This window comes from Pseudonaja textilis, chromosome 14, assembly GCF_049901715.1.
Source record: "Pseudonaja textilis isolate UNSWEBS1 chromosome 14, rPseTex1.2, whole genome shotgun sequence".
NCBI classification, from domain to species: Eukaryota; Metazoa; Chordata; class Lepidosauria; order Squamata; family Elapidae; genus Pseudonaja; species Pseudonaja textilis.
In genome coordinates this window covers 9222845-9242856 of record NC_142003.1, presented here as the reverse complement: position 1 = coordinate 9242856, position 20012 = coordinate 9222845, and the positions used below count along the sequence as shown (strand labels likewise).

The 20012-nt window shown below is 45.4% G+C and overlaps 1 protein-coding gene across 2 annotated transcripts in view; it reads left to right on the top strand.

The window, feature by feature from the left end:
* The window catches only part of PIGQ (phosphatidylinositol glycan anchor biosynthesis class Q), a 31657-nt gene extending 14849 nt beyond the window's left edge, over positions 1-16808 (top strand). For both annotated transcript variants that reach the window (XM_087912445.1, XM_026704174.2), the window contains exons 3-11: positions 1939-2070; positions 4766-4886; positions 7474-7600; positions 9223-9376; positions 10855-10966; positions 12840-12920; positions 14199-14313; positions 14895-14956; positions 15900-16808. In XM_087912445.1, coding sequence (XP_087768571.1) covers positions 1939-2070; positions 4766-4886; positions 7474-7600; positions 9223-9376; positions 10855-10966; positions 12840-12920; positions 14199-14313; positions 14895-14956; positions 15900-16052 — 1057 coding nt within the window. In that variant the 3' untranslated portion in view covers positions 16053-16808. The remainder of the gene's footprint in view (positions 1-1938; positions 2071-4765; positions 4887-7473; positions 7601-9222; positions 9377-10854; positions 10967-12839; positions 12921-14198; positions 14314-14894; positions 14957-15899) is intronic.
* The last annotated feature ends 3204 nt before the right edge of the window (positions 16809-20012 follow it).

Genomic DNA, 20012 nt, shown 5'->3' with positions numbered 1-20012 from the left:
AAAGTTTGCAGAAGCCTGCAGAAGCCTTCCTCAAGCCTTTGGGAGGCCGAAAAAGGCCTCAAACTGACCGAAAATCAACTGTGAGGCGCGTACATGCGCAGTGAGGTAAGTTTGCCTGCAGCATGTGTGCTGGCACAAATAGCTCTGCGTGCCATCACGGAAATAGACATTAGTCTGCATGGATGTACATACAGGATATATCAAAAGTCAGACCCCACAGGCCAACAATGAGCCATAGAAGACATCACATTAGAATTTGCAAATGTGTTAAACTATATTTAAGAATATTCAAAAGTCACGTATCGAAGAAGTCAGGAAATTGTTGTTATTTGTCGGGCTAAGCCCCAAAACAACAAAGACCTTGGCGGTCTTCTAGTCCAACCCCCTGCTCAAGCAGGAGACCATACCATTCCAGACAAGTCCAATCTCTTTCTAAAAACTTCCACTGTTGGAGCATCCACAACTTCTAGTGGCAAGTAGTTTCACTGGTTAATTGTTCTCAGTGTCAGGAAATTTCTGCTTAGTTCTAGGTTGGATCTCTCTTTGATTGATTTCCATCCATTGCTTCTTGTCTTGACTTCTGATTCGTTGGGAAACAGGATGACTGCCTTCTTCTTTGTGGCAGCCCCTCAACTATTGGACCATTGCCATCATGTCACCCCTAGTTCTAGACTAGACATACCCATTTCCCGTAACCGTTCTTCATATGTTTTAGCCTCCAGCCCCCTAATCATTGTTGTTACTGTTCTCTGCACTAAATCCCACATCTAAATCCCAGTGGGAATATCTGGACTTTGGAACTGTTGCAGTCTTTTTTTTTCTTGGAAATTGGATAGAAGGACATGGAGGGTGGATTGAACCAAGGACAGTGGTACCTTTGCATGTAAAGCTTATACATTTATTTGTTGCAATATATATATATATATATATCCTGCAGCAATCCATCCAGTTCCTGGGAGCAAGCACTTCTTCTAATTGCTTTGTATATATCTTGTGTGATTTGATTTTGCAAACCGCAGCTCTTATCTCGCATCTCTGTTCTCCTCTCCAGATATTAAATACTAGATCTCTGAAAACGTGTTAATGAAGAGACTGCACTTGTCACTTCCAAGCACTGATTTTTAGCTCCAGCAGTTGCTCTTAATCACACTTGTGGACATAATTTATTAGAAGGCATTGGGAGGAAATAACCCCTTGTAATTAGCCTTCAGGAGATGACACTGTGATGCCTCTAAAAGTGCATCGTTAATTTTGAAATGTCATACGGAATTGAACTTACCAGAGCTATGCCAGTTTATTGTCCAAGTGAGCAATGGCATATTTTAATCCACCTTCCAGGGCAAAATTCCCAGCTAGGATGTCGGGGAGTAAAGTTTTGATTCAGGCCATGAGTTTGATACTGTCAGCTACAGGTAGTCCTCAACTTGTGACCCCAATCGAGCCCCAAATTTTTCTTGCACAAAGGAAGCATTCGTTAAATGAGTTGTGCTCCATTTTTACGACCCTTTCTCGCCCCCGGTTGTTAAGCGAGTCCCTGCGTTCGTTAAATCAGGAACCCGGCTGTTAAGTGAATCCGGCTTCCCCAGTTGACTTTTCTTGTTGAGAAGGTCGCAAAAAGAGGCCAAGTGACTCCAGGACACTGAGACCCGTCATAAATATGAACTAGTTGCCAAGCATCCGAATTTTAACCAGGTGACCACAAGGAAGCTGCAAAGGTCATAAGTGTGAAAAAACATCCCTAAGTCAGTTTTTTCAGTGCTGTTGTAACTTTGAACAATCGCTGAATGAACTATTGTAAGTTGAGGACTACCTATAAAATGCCTTTGCCCAACACTCAAAGGAATAAATACTATTGCGTTGCTTTCTGAGAAGGAAGTTGGATCCTTCCTTAGCAATGTTGGTTTCATTGGGCTGCATGTCTGTTGTTCTTTTCTCCAGGGCGGTGACATTTTGGCCCCTGTCCTTCGTCTGGAGCAAACTTTCCACCTACGAGCAATTGAGGCATCGCTTCCAGCATCTCCAGGTCGTCAGCAGTGAGAAGGCGGCTTCAGATCAGGCCCAAACAATGAGGTAAGAATTCCACTGCACAAAATGTTCTGTATGCCGATAGGCTCCAGATGACCAATATCCAAACATCCTACAGGAATGTTGACTTACAACAGATCCTTTAGCGACCGTTCAGAGTTACAACATCACTGAAAAAAGTGACACCAACAGGCACATTGACATGTTACAGTCAGGCTATGAACCCCTCAGAATCCAAATCAACCACACAGCTAACCAGAGACCGCACAGGCCTTCAACCAACCCATTCAGAGAGAGAGAGAGGGAGGGAGGGAGAAAGAGAGAGAGAGAGGGAGGGGGAGAGAAAGAGAGAGAAAGAAAGAAAAAGAATGAAAGAAAGAAAAAGAATGAATGAAAGAAAGAAAAAGAATGGAAAGAAAGAGAGAAAGAAAGAAAAAGAAAGAAAGGAAGAAAGAAAAGGAAGGAAGGAAGGAAAGAAGGAAAGAAGGAAAGAAAAAGAAAGGAAGGAAGGAAGGAGGAAGGAAGGAAGGAAAGAGAAAAGGAAGGAAGGAAGGAAGGAAAGAAAAAGAAAGAAAGAAAGAAAGAAAGAAAGAAAGAAAGAAAGAAAGAAAGAAAGAAAGAAAGAAAGAAAGAATAAGTTATCAAACTAAGGCATGGTCATAAAGTTGCCATTTTGGTGCCAGTAGGTTTATATGCAAAGAGCTCCCTTGGGGCAGAAAAAAGGGACTCTCTTGATATTGTGGTATTGTCTGTGTGTGTGTGTGTGAGAGAGAGAGAGAGAGAGAAGTTTTTTTATAAGTGAGGATAGAACATTCTGTTTCCCAAAATATAATTGTGCGTGTGGGCACGCTTCTCATTGTTTCTAGAAACGTTCTGTTCCATTGCGTTTATATTTTGTGGTGCTGCACCTGAGACAATCACATTGGACTGAGCATTTTGGGCTTTTTTTCCCCTCTGCTGCTGCCCCCGTACCACTGCCCACACAACTTCCATTTCTATCCAGCAAACGAGAGAGTTGCCCAGGAAACAGAGGTTGGCATGCCAACCCCGGCACAGCTGTAGGGAATATCTGTACAGCACCTGCCTCTGCATGGTTGCAGAAACCTCAAATGCCCTTGGAGGACTCCTGGATTCTACTTTTCCCTTCACACGTAGTCCTTGCCTTACCACCATTCGTTTAGTGACCATTCAACGTTACAACAGCACTGAAAAAGGTGACTTGCAACCGTTCCTCGTAATTACGACTGTCACAGCATCCCCACAGTTGTGGTGTAGCATGCTTGGAAAATCTAGCCGATGGTGTCTTATTGTAGGAGAGGGCCAGGCTGAGCCCGAGGGAGAGATCAAAGGCGTTATCAGTCATGAGTCCCTGAGTACCCACAAGAGATCTAAGTCTAGTCCACCTTGAATTCCTTTTTATTCTTATCTCCCACTCGTTTCCCTTGACCGCTAGTAGTTCAGATTCTTGTGGAGAGCTCAAGTTTGAGTTAAATCTATGTATGTAAAAGCGAAATGCCACTCATGCATCATCACAAAATCTCCAGAACCGTAAAGTCTACAAACTTGAAATTTGGCACGTCTGTTCCTCTTGGCTTCTAGGTGCTCACTAAGAAAGGATTTTTCGAAATGACCACCAGAGCATTAGTATTTCCTATATTATTATTATTAACACACTTTGATGCTAATGTTCTGACCCAACCAGGTTCCCAAAGAGCAAACACAGACAAAGGCAGCAGCCCCCACCTTTTAAGGTTTAATAACGAATTCTGTTCCTTTTACAGATAAAAGGCTGCCTTCCACTAATTAGCTCCGACAAGAAAGAGCCTTGCCAAGTTGTTCGTCAGTGCAGCCAAAAACCAGAGATAAGAACTAACTTACCAGATTCCTCAAACACGAACTAAGATGTCCACCAGTTGAGCTTCAGAGCTTCTTTGCTTTCTGCAAAGAATGCTTTTTTCAAACCTGGCTTTTATCCTCTTGAGGGAGGGGCCATTACCTTGCAGCCTTACTCCTGAGTCACACATGCTGCTGTAACTGCTCTCTCCTACTAGCAATCCTTCACGCACACACACTTGGCACAGGCTCCTCAGGAACCTCCTCATCACTGCTGCCAGCCCCCACAACCTCTGAAGGCAGCAGTCCACTCCCTAATGGTCCTGGCCCCTCATCTGAATCCTCGCTTTCCTCAGCCATCTGCACCTGCTGCCGGCTAACCACAACAGCTCAGGAGTTCTACTCCCCCTCCCCACCCGAAAAGAAATCTGTTCCAAATGCAGAACACAAGCAGAGGAGTTTCAGTTTCACAGCACCAAGCAGCTTTAGTACAGAACAGTTGAGCTAAGCCACACCCAGGCTCCTTGCTGTCTCCTTCTTGCTCACACAGCCAATACTGTTTCAGTTTCAAAACAGCCCTCAACTCTCTCACACACTGACAGGACGCGAGCCGATGGAGGCTGGTAGGCGGAGGCAGAATTTTTTTTTCTCATTTTCTTCCCCCCAAACTAATCCCAACCACATAGTTTCGTAGCAAAACACGGCTATCGAGCTAGTCTTTATATACAATTGAACTGGCTGGATCTCCTGATTTCCCCTCGTGCTTGACACTTATTCAGCAAACGATGCAGCATATAAACTTGGTTCTTATCCTAAAAGAAAAGCTTGAACGTGTCTGGATTTGGAGGGACGCTTAACTCTACCCGACATGGCAAACAATGTTGTTGTTTTTCCCCCCACAACACAGGAAAGCCAACATCTTTATCTCTCTCCTCATCGACGTGGCTCTGGGCATCCTGCTCATGTCCTGGTTGTATCAAATGAACTGGATCGGTTATCTTGCCAGTGGCCTCGTCCCAATGGCTGATGTAAGTCCTCTTGGCGCGCATCCTACACCAAAGTTTAACTCCGCCTGGTCGTAGTAGTATTCAGGTAGCCCACAGTCGAGTCTGACACTGGGAATTAGACCAAAGTTCCCCAATGTTTCCCGTTTGGTGGACCAACTGGGGTGGGGAGGAGGGGGGATGGTTTCCGCAAATGGCTGGCAAGCGTGCACAGCTCCATTGTGTAAGTGAGGATGAGTGTGCGTGTGCGCACACACCCTTGCCGGCCATTTCCACAGCCCAGTTGCAAACCCCACCTCGTGGCCCCACCGCTTGGGAGATCCCTGAACCAAACCCTGCAGCTTAGTCTAGCAAATGTTGATTTAAATTCTCGCTTGCTTAACATGCGTGCATGTAGTCCAGAGGGGATATTCAGCCGGTTCTGACCCGTTCTGGAGAACCGGTAGCGGAAATTTTTTAGTAGTTCAGAGAACCAGCAAATGCCACCTCTGACTGGTCCCGCCCCCATCTATTCTCCGCCCCGCTGAGTCCCAGCTGATTGGCTGAGTCTCCTTTGGTTGCCCTGCACAGGAGAACGGAGCTGGAAAGCAGGTTAGTGGGGTGGGGAGGGAATGGAGATTTTGCAGTATCCTCCCCTGCCACGCCCACCAAGCCATGGCACGCCCACCAAGCCACGCCCACAGACCTGGTAATATATTTTTTTTTTATCCTACAAGGTTTAAAGGTGCTTTTTCTTCCCAGGAGGCAACTAGACTTCCTTATTTTTTCTTTTGAAGATGTTTCCCTTCTCATCCAAGAAGCTGCTTCAGCTCTGACTGGATGATGGTGGGGAATGGAACCTGTCAGAGCTGAAGCAGCTTCTTGGGTGAGAAGGGAAACGTCTTCAAAAGGAGAAACAAGGAAGTCCAGGTGCCTCCTGGGAAGAAAAAGCACCTTGGGGACAACCATGACCTGGAGGGCTGAGAATCCCTACAGGCATGTGTACCTGTAGTTGGTGTCCACTCCAGTTGGGTAATGGTGGCGATTCATTCATATTTCAGTCTCTGCCGCCTTCTAACTCTTCTTTGTCAAAGAGCTGCAAAGCAGTGGAGAGCAGACCAGCTTTCTTATCTATCAAGCAATCATGACTTAGATGTTGGTTTAAATATATAAGCACCAGCACGCCCCCCCTCCCCCTTCTCTTCAGCGGAACGTGGACAGAAGAACTTTTGAATAGCTTAGTCTCATATTAGCTGAGACTTCGATTGAGTTTCCATTTCCGGCCTCCTCTTTTGACTTCAGATGCTTCGCTTAATAATTGCAAATAAAGGCCTGAGCTACTTCAGATTCCTTTCCCTCTGGTCCAGGATCGAGTATTTATCCTGGATTCCCTCCAAAGGCTGTGTGACCACAGTGTCACTGTGGACTAGCATGCAGAGCCATCAGAAAGGTTAGAGTATTCCTACCACAAAAACGCTTCTCTTAAGCAGTTCATTGCTCATTGTTTTGTGAAACCATCTCACTACCCATTTTAAGCAATATATATATATATATATATATATATATATATATATATATATATATATATATATATATCTGATGCAAATTGAATTGACTTTGAGCCCAGCCAGAGAGAGGAAGATTGGTGGTGGCGGCGGCTTTGGTTCTTATTCCCATGATGAATTCTTGTGGCTTTTGACTGCTTAAAAGCCCTGTGGCAAATACATATGAGACTTTTCCCTCCATAAATCATAAGAACTTGTGATCCGTAGCCAAATACTGATAAAAAAAATTACATCCCTCGTGTAAAATGACATTCCTTCGTTCCCCTTCCTCCTGCCTCTCTAGTTTCCGTTCCCATTAACGGTCCTTTAGCCCCAGTTCAGACTGATAAACAGCGTCCTTGTTTGCTATCATGGTTTTATTGTGGCTAGTAGTAACCCATGTGCAGAAAACTAAAATCTGGCCGGCAAAGATCCCAGTGGGATTTAAATATATTGATCAGTGTTTCTTAACCTTAACAATTTTAACATAAGGCTGGCTGGGGAATTCTGGGAGTTGAAGTCTGCCTATCGTGAAGTCTGCCATGGTTATGTAACACTGTATTTTGATCAGTGGTGAGATTCCTTTTTTTTTTTTAATACCGTTTTGTGGGTGTGGCTTGGTGGGCGTGGCTTGGTGGGCATGGCAGGGGAAGGATACTGTAAAATCTCCATTCCCTCTCCACTCCTGGGGGAAAGTTACTGCAAAATCTCCATTCTCTCCCCACTCCACTAACCTGCTTTCCAGCTCCGTTCTCCTGTGCAGGGCAACCAAAGGAAACCCAGCCGATCAACTGGGACTCAATGGGAGGCAGAGAAGAGATGGGGTTGGCGGGGCCAGTCAGAGGTGGGATTTTACTGGTTCTCCGAACTACTCAAAATTTACACTACTGGTTCTGCAGAACTGGTCAGAACTGGTCAGAACTGGCTGAATGCCACCTCTGATTTTGATGCTTCCAGTGCATTTTCCTTTCCATGGGTGAAAAAAGGGAATAAAACCATTCAGGATATTTTAGCTTTTTAGAAGAGCGCTCTTTATTCTTTACAAGCTGTTTTCCACTGATGCTACTAATCTCTTCCCTTTTCTGCAGCATATCGCCCAACAGCTCCAGAACATCCTGCAGTGGCTGATGGGCGTGCCAGCCGGTCTAAAAATGAACAGAGCTTTGGATCAGGTGCTGGGCCGCTTTTTCCTTTACCACATCCACCTCTGGCTTAGTAAGTGCCCTTCTCTTCCTTTGTCTGTGACATGTGGCAAACTCCTTTGTGCCATTTGAGGAAAACCAGCTGATGCCATCTGATAGTTTAGACTACAAATCCTATCATCCTTGACTTTGATGGGTCGCAGGCCCCAGGCCAGAGAAAGCAAGAACATCTGAATGTATTGTTGAATGTTGAATCTCTTGTAGAGGTTCTAGAAACTGTGTTCTGGAACTGGGGACCTAAGATTTAAGAATAGGACTTGGCACCTTAGAGCTGTATGTGTCATTCTTGTCTAGGTTTTTATTTAACTCTCTCTGATACCCAACAAGCACATAAATAATTATAAATTTATAAATTTATAAATTACCTATTACCTATCTCCTTCAATTTAAGACTATAACCTTGTTGCTTGCATCTTTGCAATCTATACTGTTTTAGTTTTCACATAGGATTTTGATTGCTTATTTAGTATCCTATGACTATCACTAAGTATTGTATGTTATGATTCTTGATGAGTATATTTTATGTTCACTGAGAGCTTACGCACCGAAGACAATTTCTTGTCACACTTGGTCAATAAAGAATTCTATTCTATTCTATTCTATTCTATTCTATTCTATTCTATTCTATTCTATTCTATTCTATTCTATTCCATCTTCTATTCTATTCTACTCTATTCTTTTTTCTTTTCTTTTCTTATAGAGGTCATGCTTGTTTGTTCTTTGGGCTGTTAGTGAGATACAAAGACGTTGTCATTTTAGGCTCTGATTTATTTATTCTTGTCATTGTTCAGTCATTCCAAACCTTTGATGACCCGATGACCATTGTTTCATCAGGATTGCATTGACTGTTCCTTTAGAGTGTTATAGACTCAGACTTGAGTCATCGGTGATGGTATCTAACCATCTTTTTTTTCAGTCTCTTTTTTCTGTTTGATTTTTTTAAGCATTGGGAATCTTCACCATTGACTCTTACCTTGGCATGATGCACCTCAAATTTCTAAGTTTTAGTTTCACGTCTAGGTAGGCCTTGCAGTTGTTACAGCAACTGAACACTTGTTCTTGACAGGCAGGCAAAGTTGAATTCAGATATCAAATTTCATTTGTTCCTCAACAAGCTATAATCTTTATGGTTATCACTTCCACTATCGTTTTGTAAGAGATTTGATCTTTATCTTGGAGATAGAAAGTTTCGGGGCTATTTGCAGGAATGGTTGCAGATTTGTCTAGTCTAATGAAAAGAAGAACTAGGGGTGACGTGATAGCATCGTTCTAATATTTGAGGGATTGTTAGCAAAGAAGAGAGTGGTCAACTTATTCTCCAAAGCACCTGAAGGCAAGACAAGAAGCAATGGATGGAAATCGATCAGAGAGATCCAACCTAGAACTAAATTTCCTGACACTGAGAACAAATCAGCCAGTAGCTTGCCTTCAGATGTTGTGAATGCTCCAATATAGAAGTTTTTAAAAAGAGACTGGACAGCTCCTTGTCTGGAATGGTATAGGATCTCCTGCTTGAGGAGGCGGTTGGACTAGAAGACCTCCAAGGTCCCTTCCCATTCTGTTTTATTATTTGTGATAAACTCTCACTGAAGAGAGATGATTGCTCTTTTTAAGTGCTGCTGTTTCCTTCTTCAGGCTATATCCATCTGATGTCTCCATTCATTGAGAAGATCTTGTGGTACGTTGGCTTGTCAGCCTGCCTCGGCTTGACCGTGGCCCTTTCCATCCTCTCGGACATCATTGCGCTCCTGACATTCCACATCTACTGTTTTTACGTCTATGGAGCCAGGTGGGTATTCTAGGTTCACTCGGTTACCAGGCCAACAATTAATCAGTGGCACAACTTGCCTCCAGAAGTTGTGGGTCACTGGAGGTTTTTAACAAGAGGTTGGACAACCATTTGTCTGAAATGCTATAGGATCTCCTGCTGGTGTGTGGGGGTTGGACTAGAAGACCTTCAAGGTCCCTTCTGTTATTCTGCTAAAGAAGTTCTCCTCATCTTCTATTAAACGGGGGCGTAATTGTGTTTTGTAACTGTGGACGAAAACAAGACGTTGGCCTGCGTAAAAATCTTCCCAAGCTCATCCATTAAGGTTTCTCAGACCAGGACAACTCCTCCTGCTCCTTCTCTCCTGTGCCTTAATTCAATAGAATTAAGAATTCTATTAATGTTCTATTAAGAACAGAGTGAAGAAGAGACAACCATTTGTTTGAAATGGTATAAGGTTTGCTGCTTGTGCAGGTGTTTGGACTCCAAGGTCCCCTCCAACTCTGTGTTATTAATAGTTTCAGTTCGATTAAACCACTTGACTTCCCATCTGGAAAATTGTATTTTGGATGCAAATGTTAGAGAAACCAAAACCTGGATTCTTTCAAAAAAATACGTTCCTGGGATGATAGCCCCAAAAGTAAAACAAACCTCCATAGAAGAAATCATAAAGAGATTAGAAAAACAATTTCTTATTGTGGGAAGCAAGTCAGAAAGAAATTGAGGGAGATAGGCAGGCAGATATGGAAGTTGGAGGATAGTACAGATTAAAGATAGCATCTTTAACTTATAGCTAAATCCAAAGCAAACAGACAAACGAAATCAGATACAGATGATATATTTCCTACACAGGCCTCCTGGCAGACTTGAAAATATCCCAAACATTGAGTGCCTCTGGCAGGCTTATGCTTACCAAAAATACAAAAACGCCAATATTAGTGTCGGAAGCAAAGGAACAAGCTAAGAGTTGCCAGTGCATTCCATTTCCGATCCCTCCATTAAGCAAGCCTGCTTTAGGGATTGATTTCCATTTGAAAAGGCATTTTCTTTTCAAGTAGCCAAAACCAAAATTAAAAACAACAACAACAACCCTCTCTCTTTGGGAAAGCATATAGGAAGTCATGGGAATCACATCCTTAGGCCACTTTTACACGTGGGAACTTTCTCGCACGGCAGTCGGTTCTCAGGCAACACTTTTCCCCCTTGCCCTGACCTCAGGGTCTCACATTACCCTAGCTGAGCCCAGCCACCAACCCACACAATTTTCCATACAGATATGCAAGAAAGGCTATTGCTGTTCTATTCAGAGTGTATTCAGACTGTTATTCTATTCTACTGTTATTCTATACTACTGTTATTCTATTCTATTCTATTCCATTCCATTCCATTGTACTGTTATTCTATTCTACTGTTATTCTATTCTATTCTATTCTTGGATAGAAGTCTGGGGTTTTATTTCATGGCCGTCCTGGCCTTCTCTTTTCCTCCTCTGGCCCTAGGCTGTACTGCTTCAAGATTTATGGCTTGTCCTCCCTGTGGCGCTTGTTCCGAGGGAAGAAATGGAACGTCTTGAGGCAACGGGTGGATTCCTGCTCCTACGACCTAGACCAGGTAAAGGCCGGCTGGGGGGCACCAGCAGAGCAGTAGCCGTGGTGGAGGGTCATGGTACGGTCACCAACACGCTTCCAGGTGCATCGGAGAAAAGGTTTCATTTGGTGTTTATTCCCAGCACATACGAATCTGTTGATGTATCCTGGGGACAAAATAGCCACAATTACGATCTCTGTTCAGGGGGTCCTCAACTTATATCAGTTCGTTTAGCGACCGCTCAAAGTTATGAAAAAAAGTGACTTACGACCATTTTTCACACTTACAACTGTTGCAGTATCCTTGGGGTCACGTGGTCCAAATTTGGACACTTGGCAACGGGTTCGTATTCATGACATTTGCAGTCTCCCGGGGGGGTCACGCGATCCCCTTTTGCGAACTTCAGGTGAGCCAAGTCAACAGGGAAGCCAGAATCTGGAAACAAGACTGTGTTTACCAATTGTACAACTGCAGCGAGTCACTTGATCAACTTTGACAAGAAAGGTCGTACAATGGAGCAAAGCTCAGTTAACAAACGCGTCAGTTAGCAGCAGAAATTTGGAGGGCTCAATTGTGGTTGTAAGTCGAGGTCTACCTGTATGATCTCTGTGCGCGATAGGGAACCATCAAACATCTTAAGCATTGTGAATGTCAGGAATAGCCATAGCACTTAGACTTATATAACTTATAAACTCATATGTTTTTATACTTCACGGTGCTTTTACAGTTCATAGAATCAGCCTCTTGAACTGCTGGCAGTGGGCAGAATTAGCCTGCAATACTGCATTTTAACCACTGCACCACCAGGAAGGAGAATGGGAAAGGGAAGAAGGAAGGAAGGAAGGAAGGAAGGAAGGAAGGAAGGAAGGAAGGAAGGAAGGAAGGAAAATAGCAATAGCTCTTAGACTTCTGTACTGCTTCACAGTGCTTCACAGCCCTCTCTAAGCAGTTTACAGAGTCAATCTCTTTGCCCCCAACAATCTGGTGTCCTCATTTGACCCACCTCGGAAGGAGGGAAGGCTGAGTCAACCCTGAGCCGGTTAGAATTGAACTGCCGAATGCGCCAATTCATGCCCACTCTTTGCCCAATGCAGCCTGTTTATTACCGAGCCCTGAACATCACCGTTTCTCTCCTGGCCCATTTTCAGACAATTATAGCGGAAGGGGGCTTTAGTCTTAAGAGACCCCTTGCCGCAGGTGCTCCGTTCTACATAAGTCACAGCCCGGGTGTGATAATGGGTTGGCAGTAGGGAAGGAAGCAATTTGAATCAAAGACACCAAATAATTACAGCCATAGCCAACAGCGTTGCCATAGTTACCTGCTGATTTGTGTTTCTATTAAAAGTTCATGGGCTTTTGGAAGGGAGCTGGGCCCGCACGTTTCCAACAGGCTGGCGAGAGAGGGTAGAATTTATTTGCAACAAAGTCTTCGTTGTGGTCCGCCAGCGGCCAGCAGAGCTGGTGGCAGACTCAGACAGTGAGGAGATTGGGGAGGAACCTGGGCCAGTCCTGGAATCTGGGGAAGGCTCTGATGAGGGCTCTGCATCGGAGGCAGAGATGGGGCCAGGGCTGTCCGACAGTTATCAGCTGCCTTCAGAATCGGAAATCAGTCGGGCAGAAGAATAGCTGGAGCCTGTTCCCAATGTGCGCATGCACAGAGCTGCCAGGAGAAGGGAACAGCTAAGGAACAAGGGTCGACTCGGGAGTAAAGCCACAGGTGGACGGTGAATGGCCCCTCCCATAGGGAATAAAGATGAGCAAAATGTTTGCAGGAGACAATTAGTTCCTTTAACGAGTGTGAAGATTTGTTTATGACTCTCAGCGTTTTCTTCTTGCCTTCCTAAAATTACTATTTCCTGACAATCTCTGATGGTTTTACTTGTCTTTTCTTCCCCAGCTATTCATTGGTACTTTGCTGTTCACCATCTTGCTGTTTCTGCTGCCCACAACTGCACTGTATTACTTGGTTTTTACCCTGGTGAGTCTGCCTTTCCTGGAATTAATGCACGATTGAGAGGGTTTGTGTTCAAAGCAATGTAAGCAGTTGGAAGGATTGTTAAAAGCCAGATAATATCGACAAAGTTAAATAGCCAGCGCAGATGATTGACAGAGGCGGGCAGGCCTTGAATTCAAAGCCAAAATTATGCTTCATTTGCCATGTGTCTACATCTCCTTTTAGAAATTGCCTCTTTTTCTAGGCTTGTGTGACTTGCCCCTGCACCCCAGAAAAAATGGATTTGATTTAAAGACTTGGAGACACATGATGTATGTCTGTCATCTGCCCACAAAATAACCTTTTCTGTTTTTTCCAAATTGTTGCACAATGTTACTAGACATCCCCTTGTTTCAAATCTAGTATGCCCAGTAGTGTTGAAGTTGTTTGGCTGCAAACAGATTCCACTCCCTAATTCACCCAGCTTTCCCAAAAGCATCTATCTGGATGACAGGAGGCAAAATTGAAGGGTGCAAGAGAAAACTCTGGTTTAATAGGTAGTGACCTAGATTGGCAGTACAGAAGTAGGGCTAAGGAATCTGATCTCCCTTATATTACTTGGACAATCCTGAATACCTTGAGGGCTGGAGTGCCTAAATGTAAAACTAATATGCTTGGTTTTACATTTACGTTTACATTTACACCAATATGCTAAGGTTGCAGGAACTGGGCCTGGCTAGTCTAGGGAAGAGAAGGCCCGGGGAAACATGAGAGCAGTCTTCTAGTATCTGAGGGTCTGCCACAGAGAGGAGGAAGGAGTCAAGCTATTTTCCAAAGCGTCTGTAGGCCAAACAAGGAATAATGGATGGAAACTGAACAAGGAGAGATTCGACCTAGAAATGAGGAGGAATTTTCTGACAATAAGAATGATCAACCCATGGGACAAATTGCCTTCAGAGGTTGTGGGAGCTTCATCACTGAAGATCTACAAGGTCTCTTCCAACTCTGTTAATCTTAATGCTCAAGGGGCAGCTCTTAGTGGATAGCAACACACTGTATGAATGCGGAGAGATGCAGAGCCTGGCTCGTCTGCTGGTATGTCGGCTACTACTAGAAACATGTACCAATAATGACTTATTTTTGGCCCACGGCAAAGCCAAGAAGATAGCTTCATTCTGGCAGTTTAACATCTGATCTAGGCACAGAGGAAGAAGTACAGAACAGATGGAAACATTTATACTATTGCTTGGATGTAGAACCTGCCAGGTGTTGGCCAATGAATGCTACCACCAAGCTCTAACAGAAATAAATCCTTCCTCTTAGCTTCGTCTCCTGGTGGTCCTCGTACAAGGCCTAATCCATCTGCTGGTGGACCTCATCAACTCACTGCCCCTGTACGCCATCGTCCTTCGACTCTGCCGAGGCTACAGACTTGCCTGTAAGCGATATAAATCCATATTGTTGCAGTAACGAGTAAACTGGGGGGGTTGAACATTTTTCACCAGAGTCCCATTTATGTTGGTCGTAGAGCACTTAAAATCAGGAACCCGTGGCACACAAATAGATCAGTTGGGCAGAGAATGAAGTTGCTACCGGCTGACAGGTTAAATCCTGTAAATTGCAACTCGCTACGGGTAGTCCTCAACTTAAGACCACAATCGAGCCCAACATTTCAGTTGCTAAGCAAGACAGTTGAGTTTTTCCTCCTGTTACGACCTTTCATGCCACAGTTGGCCATAGAAATTTGAGACCCGATTGCAGTGGTAGTGGGACTACCTAAAAGTTGACTTTCACCCGATGATAAGGTAGCACATAATCAACATTTGGAACATAAACTTATACCAACACACCTGGTTGTGTTTAAACTTCCTGTGGGAAAGCAAGATTTTTACCTCCATGTTGTTCTCTGTTTTTAACCCCCAGATTTGGCCTTTTACAAAATTCCTCCAGCTCATTTGTAGTGGTCAGTCAATGAAGCCTGTTCTTTCCTACACCTGCTTTTATTTTGTGTGTTTTCAGCTGGTGTCAAATTCAGAGTCCTGGAGCAGGAAACTGGAATACCTCTTCGACTTCTGATGCAGGTAAATCCTCGTCCTTTTTCTTGGTTTCTTTGGGGAAGGTGCTCATATTTCAACTCTCTCCTACCATCCACACGTACTCGTGCTTCATCTACCATGGCTAATATCCTAGTCATGTGAGCCCTGGTGGCGTAGTGGTTAAAATGCAGCATTGCAGGCTAACTCTGCTCACTGTCATCAGTTCGGTCCTCACACCGACTCAAGGTTGACTCAGACTTCCATCTTCCAAGGTCAGTAAAACGAGGACCCAGGTTGTTGGGGGTAATATGCTGACTCCGTAAACCACTTAGAGACGGCTGTAAAAGCACTATAAAGTGGCATATATGTCTTAAGTAGCTATCTTCCTTCAAAGGCTGGCTTGGGAGCAGATTTCCCCCCAAACAGGCCCTCTTTGTATAGGAAAGGCGCAACCACAGCCACGCCTCTTGATCGATCTGCACAAGCTCCATTGTGATTTTTGTCATGCCGGCAGTCCTCGACTTACGACTGCAATTCAGCCCCAAGTTGCTGCTGCCGCTAAGTGGAGAACTTTGCCCCGTTTTACGATCTTTTCTTGCGACCATTGCTTGAGTGGATCCCTGCGGCGGTTCAGTGAGTGACAACAGTTGTTAAGTGAATACATAGCAAGCTGTAACCTTATTAAGTGAATCTGGCTTCCTTATTAACTTGGCTGGTCAGAAAGTCGCAAAAGGGGATCCCATGACCCCTCCCCCCGGGACACGGCGACCATCATAAATGTGAGTCAATTCCCAAATGTCTGGATTTTGGTCACGTGACCACGGAGATGCCCCAACGGTCGTAAGTCCCCTTTTTTCCCATGCTGCGGTAACTTCAAATAGTCACTTAAACGGACAGTTGTAAGTCGAGGACTACCTGCACACCGTTTGCCTTGCTCCCAATTGACTCATTCTGAAATGTCTTTCCCTACCTCTTCTCCACCTGCCAGATCAACCCCCTCCCTTACAGCCGCGTGGTCCAGATCTATAGGCTCCCAACCTACAGCTGCTACCCGAAAGACTCCTGGGCCTCCCTGTGCAAGAAACTGTTTGTCGGAGAGCTCATTTATCCTTGGAAGCACAAGGAGGACAAGCAAGACTGATGCGGGAACAACCAAGAGCTGTTCAGACACCCCGGAGAACTTAACCAGGGTTGGGATGAGCCGCTCTTGCCCGCCGTACCTTGTTCCGACTTTCCGGCGTACCAAGAGCTCGAGGGTAGTAGGACGTTCCTGCGGAGTCAATGAATTCCTCACTCGGCTGCCTCCACCAGCTGCGTTTCTGATCACGTCGCCGTTGGGACTGGGCCTCTGGAGACATTGGGAGACGGAATTGCCGGCTGTGTGCCTTTTGGGGGGGCGGCCTGCGGTGATTCTGCAAGGCAGGCACCCCCACACACCCCACACCCCCGTGTGGTATCCAGAGCACTGTTCTGTTTCCAAAGAGCTTCCCCCCCTGCCCTGCGCTGACCTCTCCTTTCCTGCTGCTCCTCCTCCTCCTGTAAAGGTGTAGCCGCGGGGGCGTGTTTTTCAACCCCGGAGAGTGGGGTTGAAGACGGGTGGACTTCAACTCCCAGAACTCCCCAGCCAGCCAGGTTGAGAACAACGCTGCGTTTTGGGAGCCGTTCTCTGCAAGGTTTGGACGTCCTTCCTTCTCTCATTCCCATCTCCCTGCCTGCCTGCCTGCCTGCCTGCCTGCCTTCCCCATGTTTACTCTATTTACCATATTAGTCAAATTTATACGGCCGTCCTTCTCTCCGAAGGCAGCCTGGGCTGCCTGCAACAATAAATAAAACAGAGAAATGCCAATATAAAAACCACAGTAATAAATATTGTCAAAACCAAAAAAAATGCAAATCATAGGTGAAGTCGAGGGCTAATTCGCAATATTTGTTATTGTGGGCCAATTCTGAGCACTCGTACATCTTACTTCCACTTCGGTTTATCTGCCCTTTGTGCATAATCCTGCTTGCAAGGCGGAGAGGAAGCTATCTGTCTTCACAGTACAGCGGACCTACAAATGCGTGCCTCTTTTGACGTGCAAGTCCATCCTGATCCATGGTTTAGGTCAGCATTAGCCACCAGCACATGGCAACCCTGGGCCAATGCAAGGCCGTAAGACAGGGAGCCCCAAGCCCCGGTCCATGGACCACCACCGACCCATGGCATGCCAGAAATTGGTCCTTGCAAAGAAGGCCGGCCCCATCCCACACAATGCAAGCACGAAATAATCTCTCTCCACTGAGCCAGTCTCCCTGGCAGTGGTGGGTTTCAAAGATTTTGACTACCGGTTTGGTGGGTGTGGCTTGGTGGGCGCGCTTTGCACACATGCACACGCTTTGCGTGCGCGCGCACCAAATGCGCACACTTTGCACAGGCTCAGAGGCGTTCTAACTCACCTCCTGCAAGCCTGCAGGATCCCGGTCGCTGCAGCAGCTGCCGCGTGGCTGTGCCGCACAAAGCAGGTGCGCTTCAACCGCAGAGGACAAAGGTGAGTATGGGAGTCCGGGCCAGCAGGTGGGCCCAACAGCAGAGAGATGAAGAGAACTGATTCTGTTCTGCTTATTATTCTCTGGATGGTATAAAGCAGACAGAGTAACTTCACAAAACATCCAAAGCAAAGTCTTTTTTATTGGTTCATCGGGCATCCTGTCAACTCACGTTTACGACAAGGTTCTTCTTAATGTCCAATCCTTTGCATATCTGTCTTGTAGTGTAGAAAGATAAAAAGGTCTCAACCCCATGATGATTGAAGCGGCTGCATGGTACGGTGGTTTCAGGCAAGAGTGAGGGAGCCTCCCCCAACCCAACAAGGGTCAATACAGTGACCAATCAGGATCACAGGTGTGGTCACCTGACATGGACTTCATTTCCCAGGATACCTTTAACTACATTTACCATGATGCATTCCCTTAAGGGGACAGCTCACAATTCCTAAATAACTATCCCAAATCCCATTAACTCTAAACTGTCTGGACAGCACAGGTTCAGTCTCCACTGCTCATTGGCGCTACTGGTTTGGCAGAACAGGGCTGAACCGGTAGAGTATCACCACTGGTCCCTTGTGCCCAAAAGTTTAGGGGCCACTGCCCTCTGCACCGCAGAGTGCCTCAAAGATGGTTCCTCCCAAATTCCCTCCATGAGGATCCCAGTGCAGCACCCCTTGACTTACAGCCACCGCTGAACCCAAAGCTTCTGTTGCTCAATGAGGCATTTGTTAAGTGAGCTTGGGCCTGTTTTATAAGCTTCCGTGACACAGTTGGTAAGTGAATCACTGCAGTTGGTAAGTTAGTGACACGGCTGTTCAGTGGCTTCCCCGTTGACCTTACTGATCAGAAGTTCACAAAAAGGAGACCACAGGATCCCAAGGAGACTGCAACCGTCGTAAATATGAACCCGTTGCCAAGCGTCTGAACTTTGGTTACGTGGCCATGGGGATGCTGCAGTGGGCTGTAAGTATGAAGCCCAGTCATAACGGACTTTTTTTCAGTGCCGTTGTAACTTTGAGCAGTGCATCAAGGACTATCTGTAAAGAGTGGCGTCCAGGAGGTTCTGGCCAACCAGAAGGGAAAACTAGACCGGCTCTTCTCACCCAATGGTCTAAATCAGGGGGGGTCATCAAACTTGACAGTTTTAAGGCTTGTGGACTTCAACTCCCAGAATTCCTCCTCCAGTCATGTTAGCTCAGGAATTCTGGGAGTTGAAGTCCAGAAGTCTTAAACTTGCTTCAGTTTGAAGACCAGATAGATAGATAGATAGATAGATAGATAGATAGATAGATAGATAGATAGATATGAAGAGAGAGAGAGAGATTGTCAAGGATCTTCAAACTTGACAGTTTTAAGACTTGTGGACTTCAACTCCCAGAATTCCTCCTCCAGTCATGTTAGCTCAGGAATTCTGGGAGTTGAAGTCCACAAGTCTTAAAGTTGCCAAATTTGAAGACTGTTGGTCTAAATCTAGATCAGATCTAGAGCTGACCATTCCTTTGTTGGGCCTCAGAGCTTATTTTGCCCAGACTTGATTTTTCCTCCATGTGGCAACATGCTTTGAACCCATCTCTGAACTGTGTTTTTCCACCCTCCCTCTTTCTCACGCACACATATCTCCCTCCCCTCCTCTCTCTTTCTCTCTCCCCCCTCCCCCCTCTCTCTCCTTGCACCATCCTGTCTCTTTCCAATTACTTTCTAAAAAAAAATGTGCAATGCTTCTGGAATCTCCACACGCTTCCAGGTTTGGGAAGACCAGAAAAATAGAGGTGGCAACTTCATCCTCTATTCATTCTTCTGTGATGGTTGGGTTCCCTCGAGGGGTTGTCTTTCCCCCCTGCCCTGTCAATGGAGCCCCTTTTTGGATGTTCTTCAGTCAATGGGACATCCCATCAACTCAATGGCTGCTGAGCTGCCAGGCTTAAGCTAAAGACTTCCATGGAGGCCGTGAAAAGGAGTTGTGGTTGTTGTTTTTTTTTAATGTCACTCCTGTGCCAGATGAAGAAGGAGGCTTTTGTCGCAGGCAGGGTCTAAAGTGTTATTTGGCTTTTCACAGTTCACTGAACTCTTCCATCTTGGCTGACAGATCGGAATTCATTGTCCCGATGTTTTTCTAGCAACTGCTACAGAGAGGAAGAGGGCTGAGACAATTAGCATTGCCCATTAGATAACAACAGGAGCTAGGGAGGCAGGAAAAAACCTGTTGGATTTGTCCAGAGTTAGAGAGATTGGAACTTCTCAGCTGGACGTGGAAAGCATCTATCTGACGTCCTCCCGATGAGTGCCTTTATTTTTTTAAAGGGGGATTGTTTTTATAAATGTTGCTTTCCTTCCCTTCCACTCCATTTCCTCTATTCATCTTCTCCCTCCCCTTCCCCATCCATTCACCTCCCTCTCCCTCCCCACCTCTCCTCTTCCTTACCCACCTTCTCTTCCCTTCCCTATTCATTCCCTTCCCTCCCCTCTGAGTTATATCTGCATTTTTAAAGGTTTATTTGCCTATTCCCCAAGCTAGTGACACCTTGGGTTGCTCAGGGCTACCAAGAGCATTTCTGGCAAATAATGCCTTGCTTGG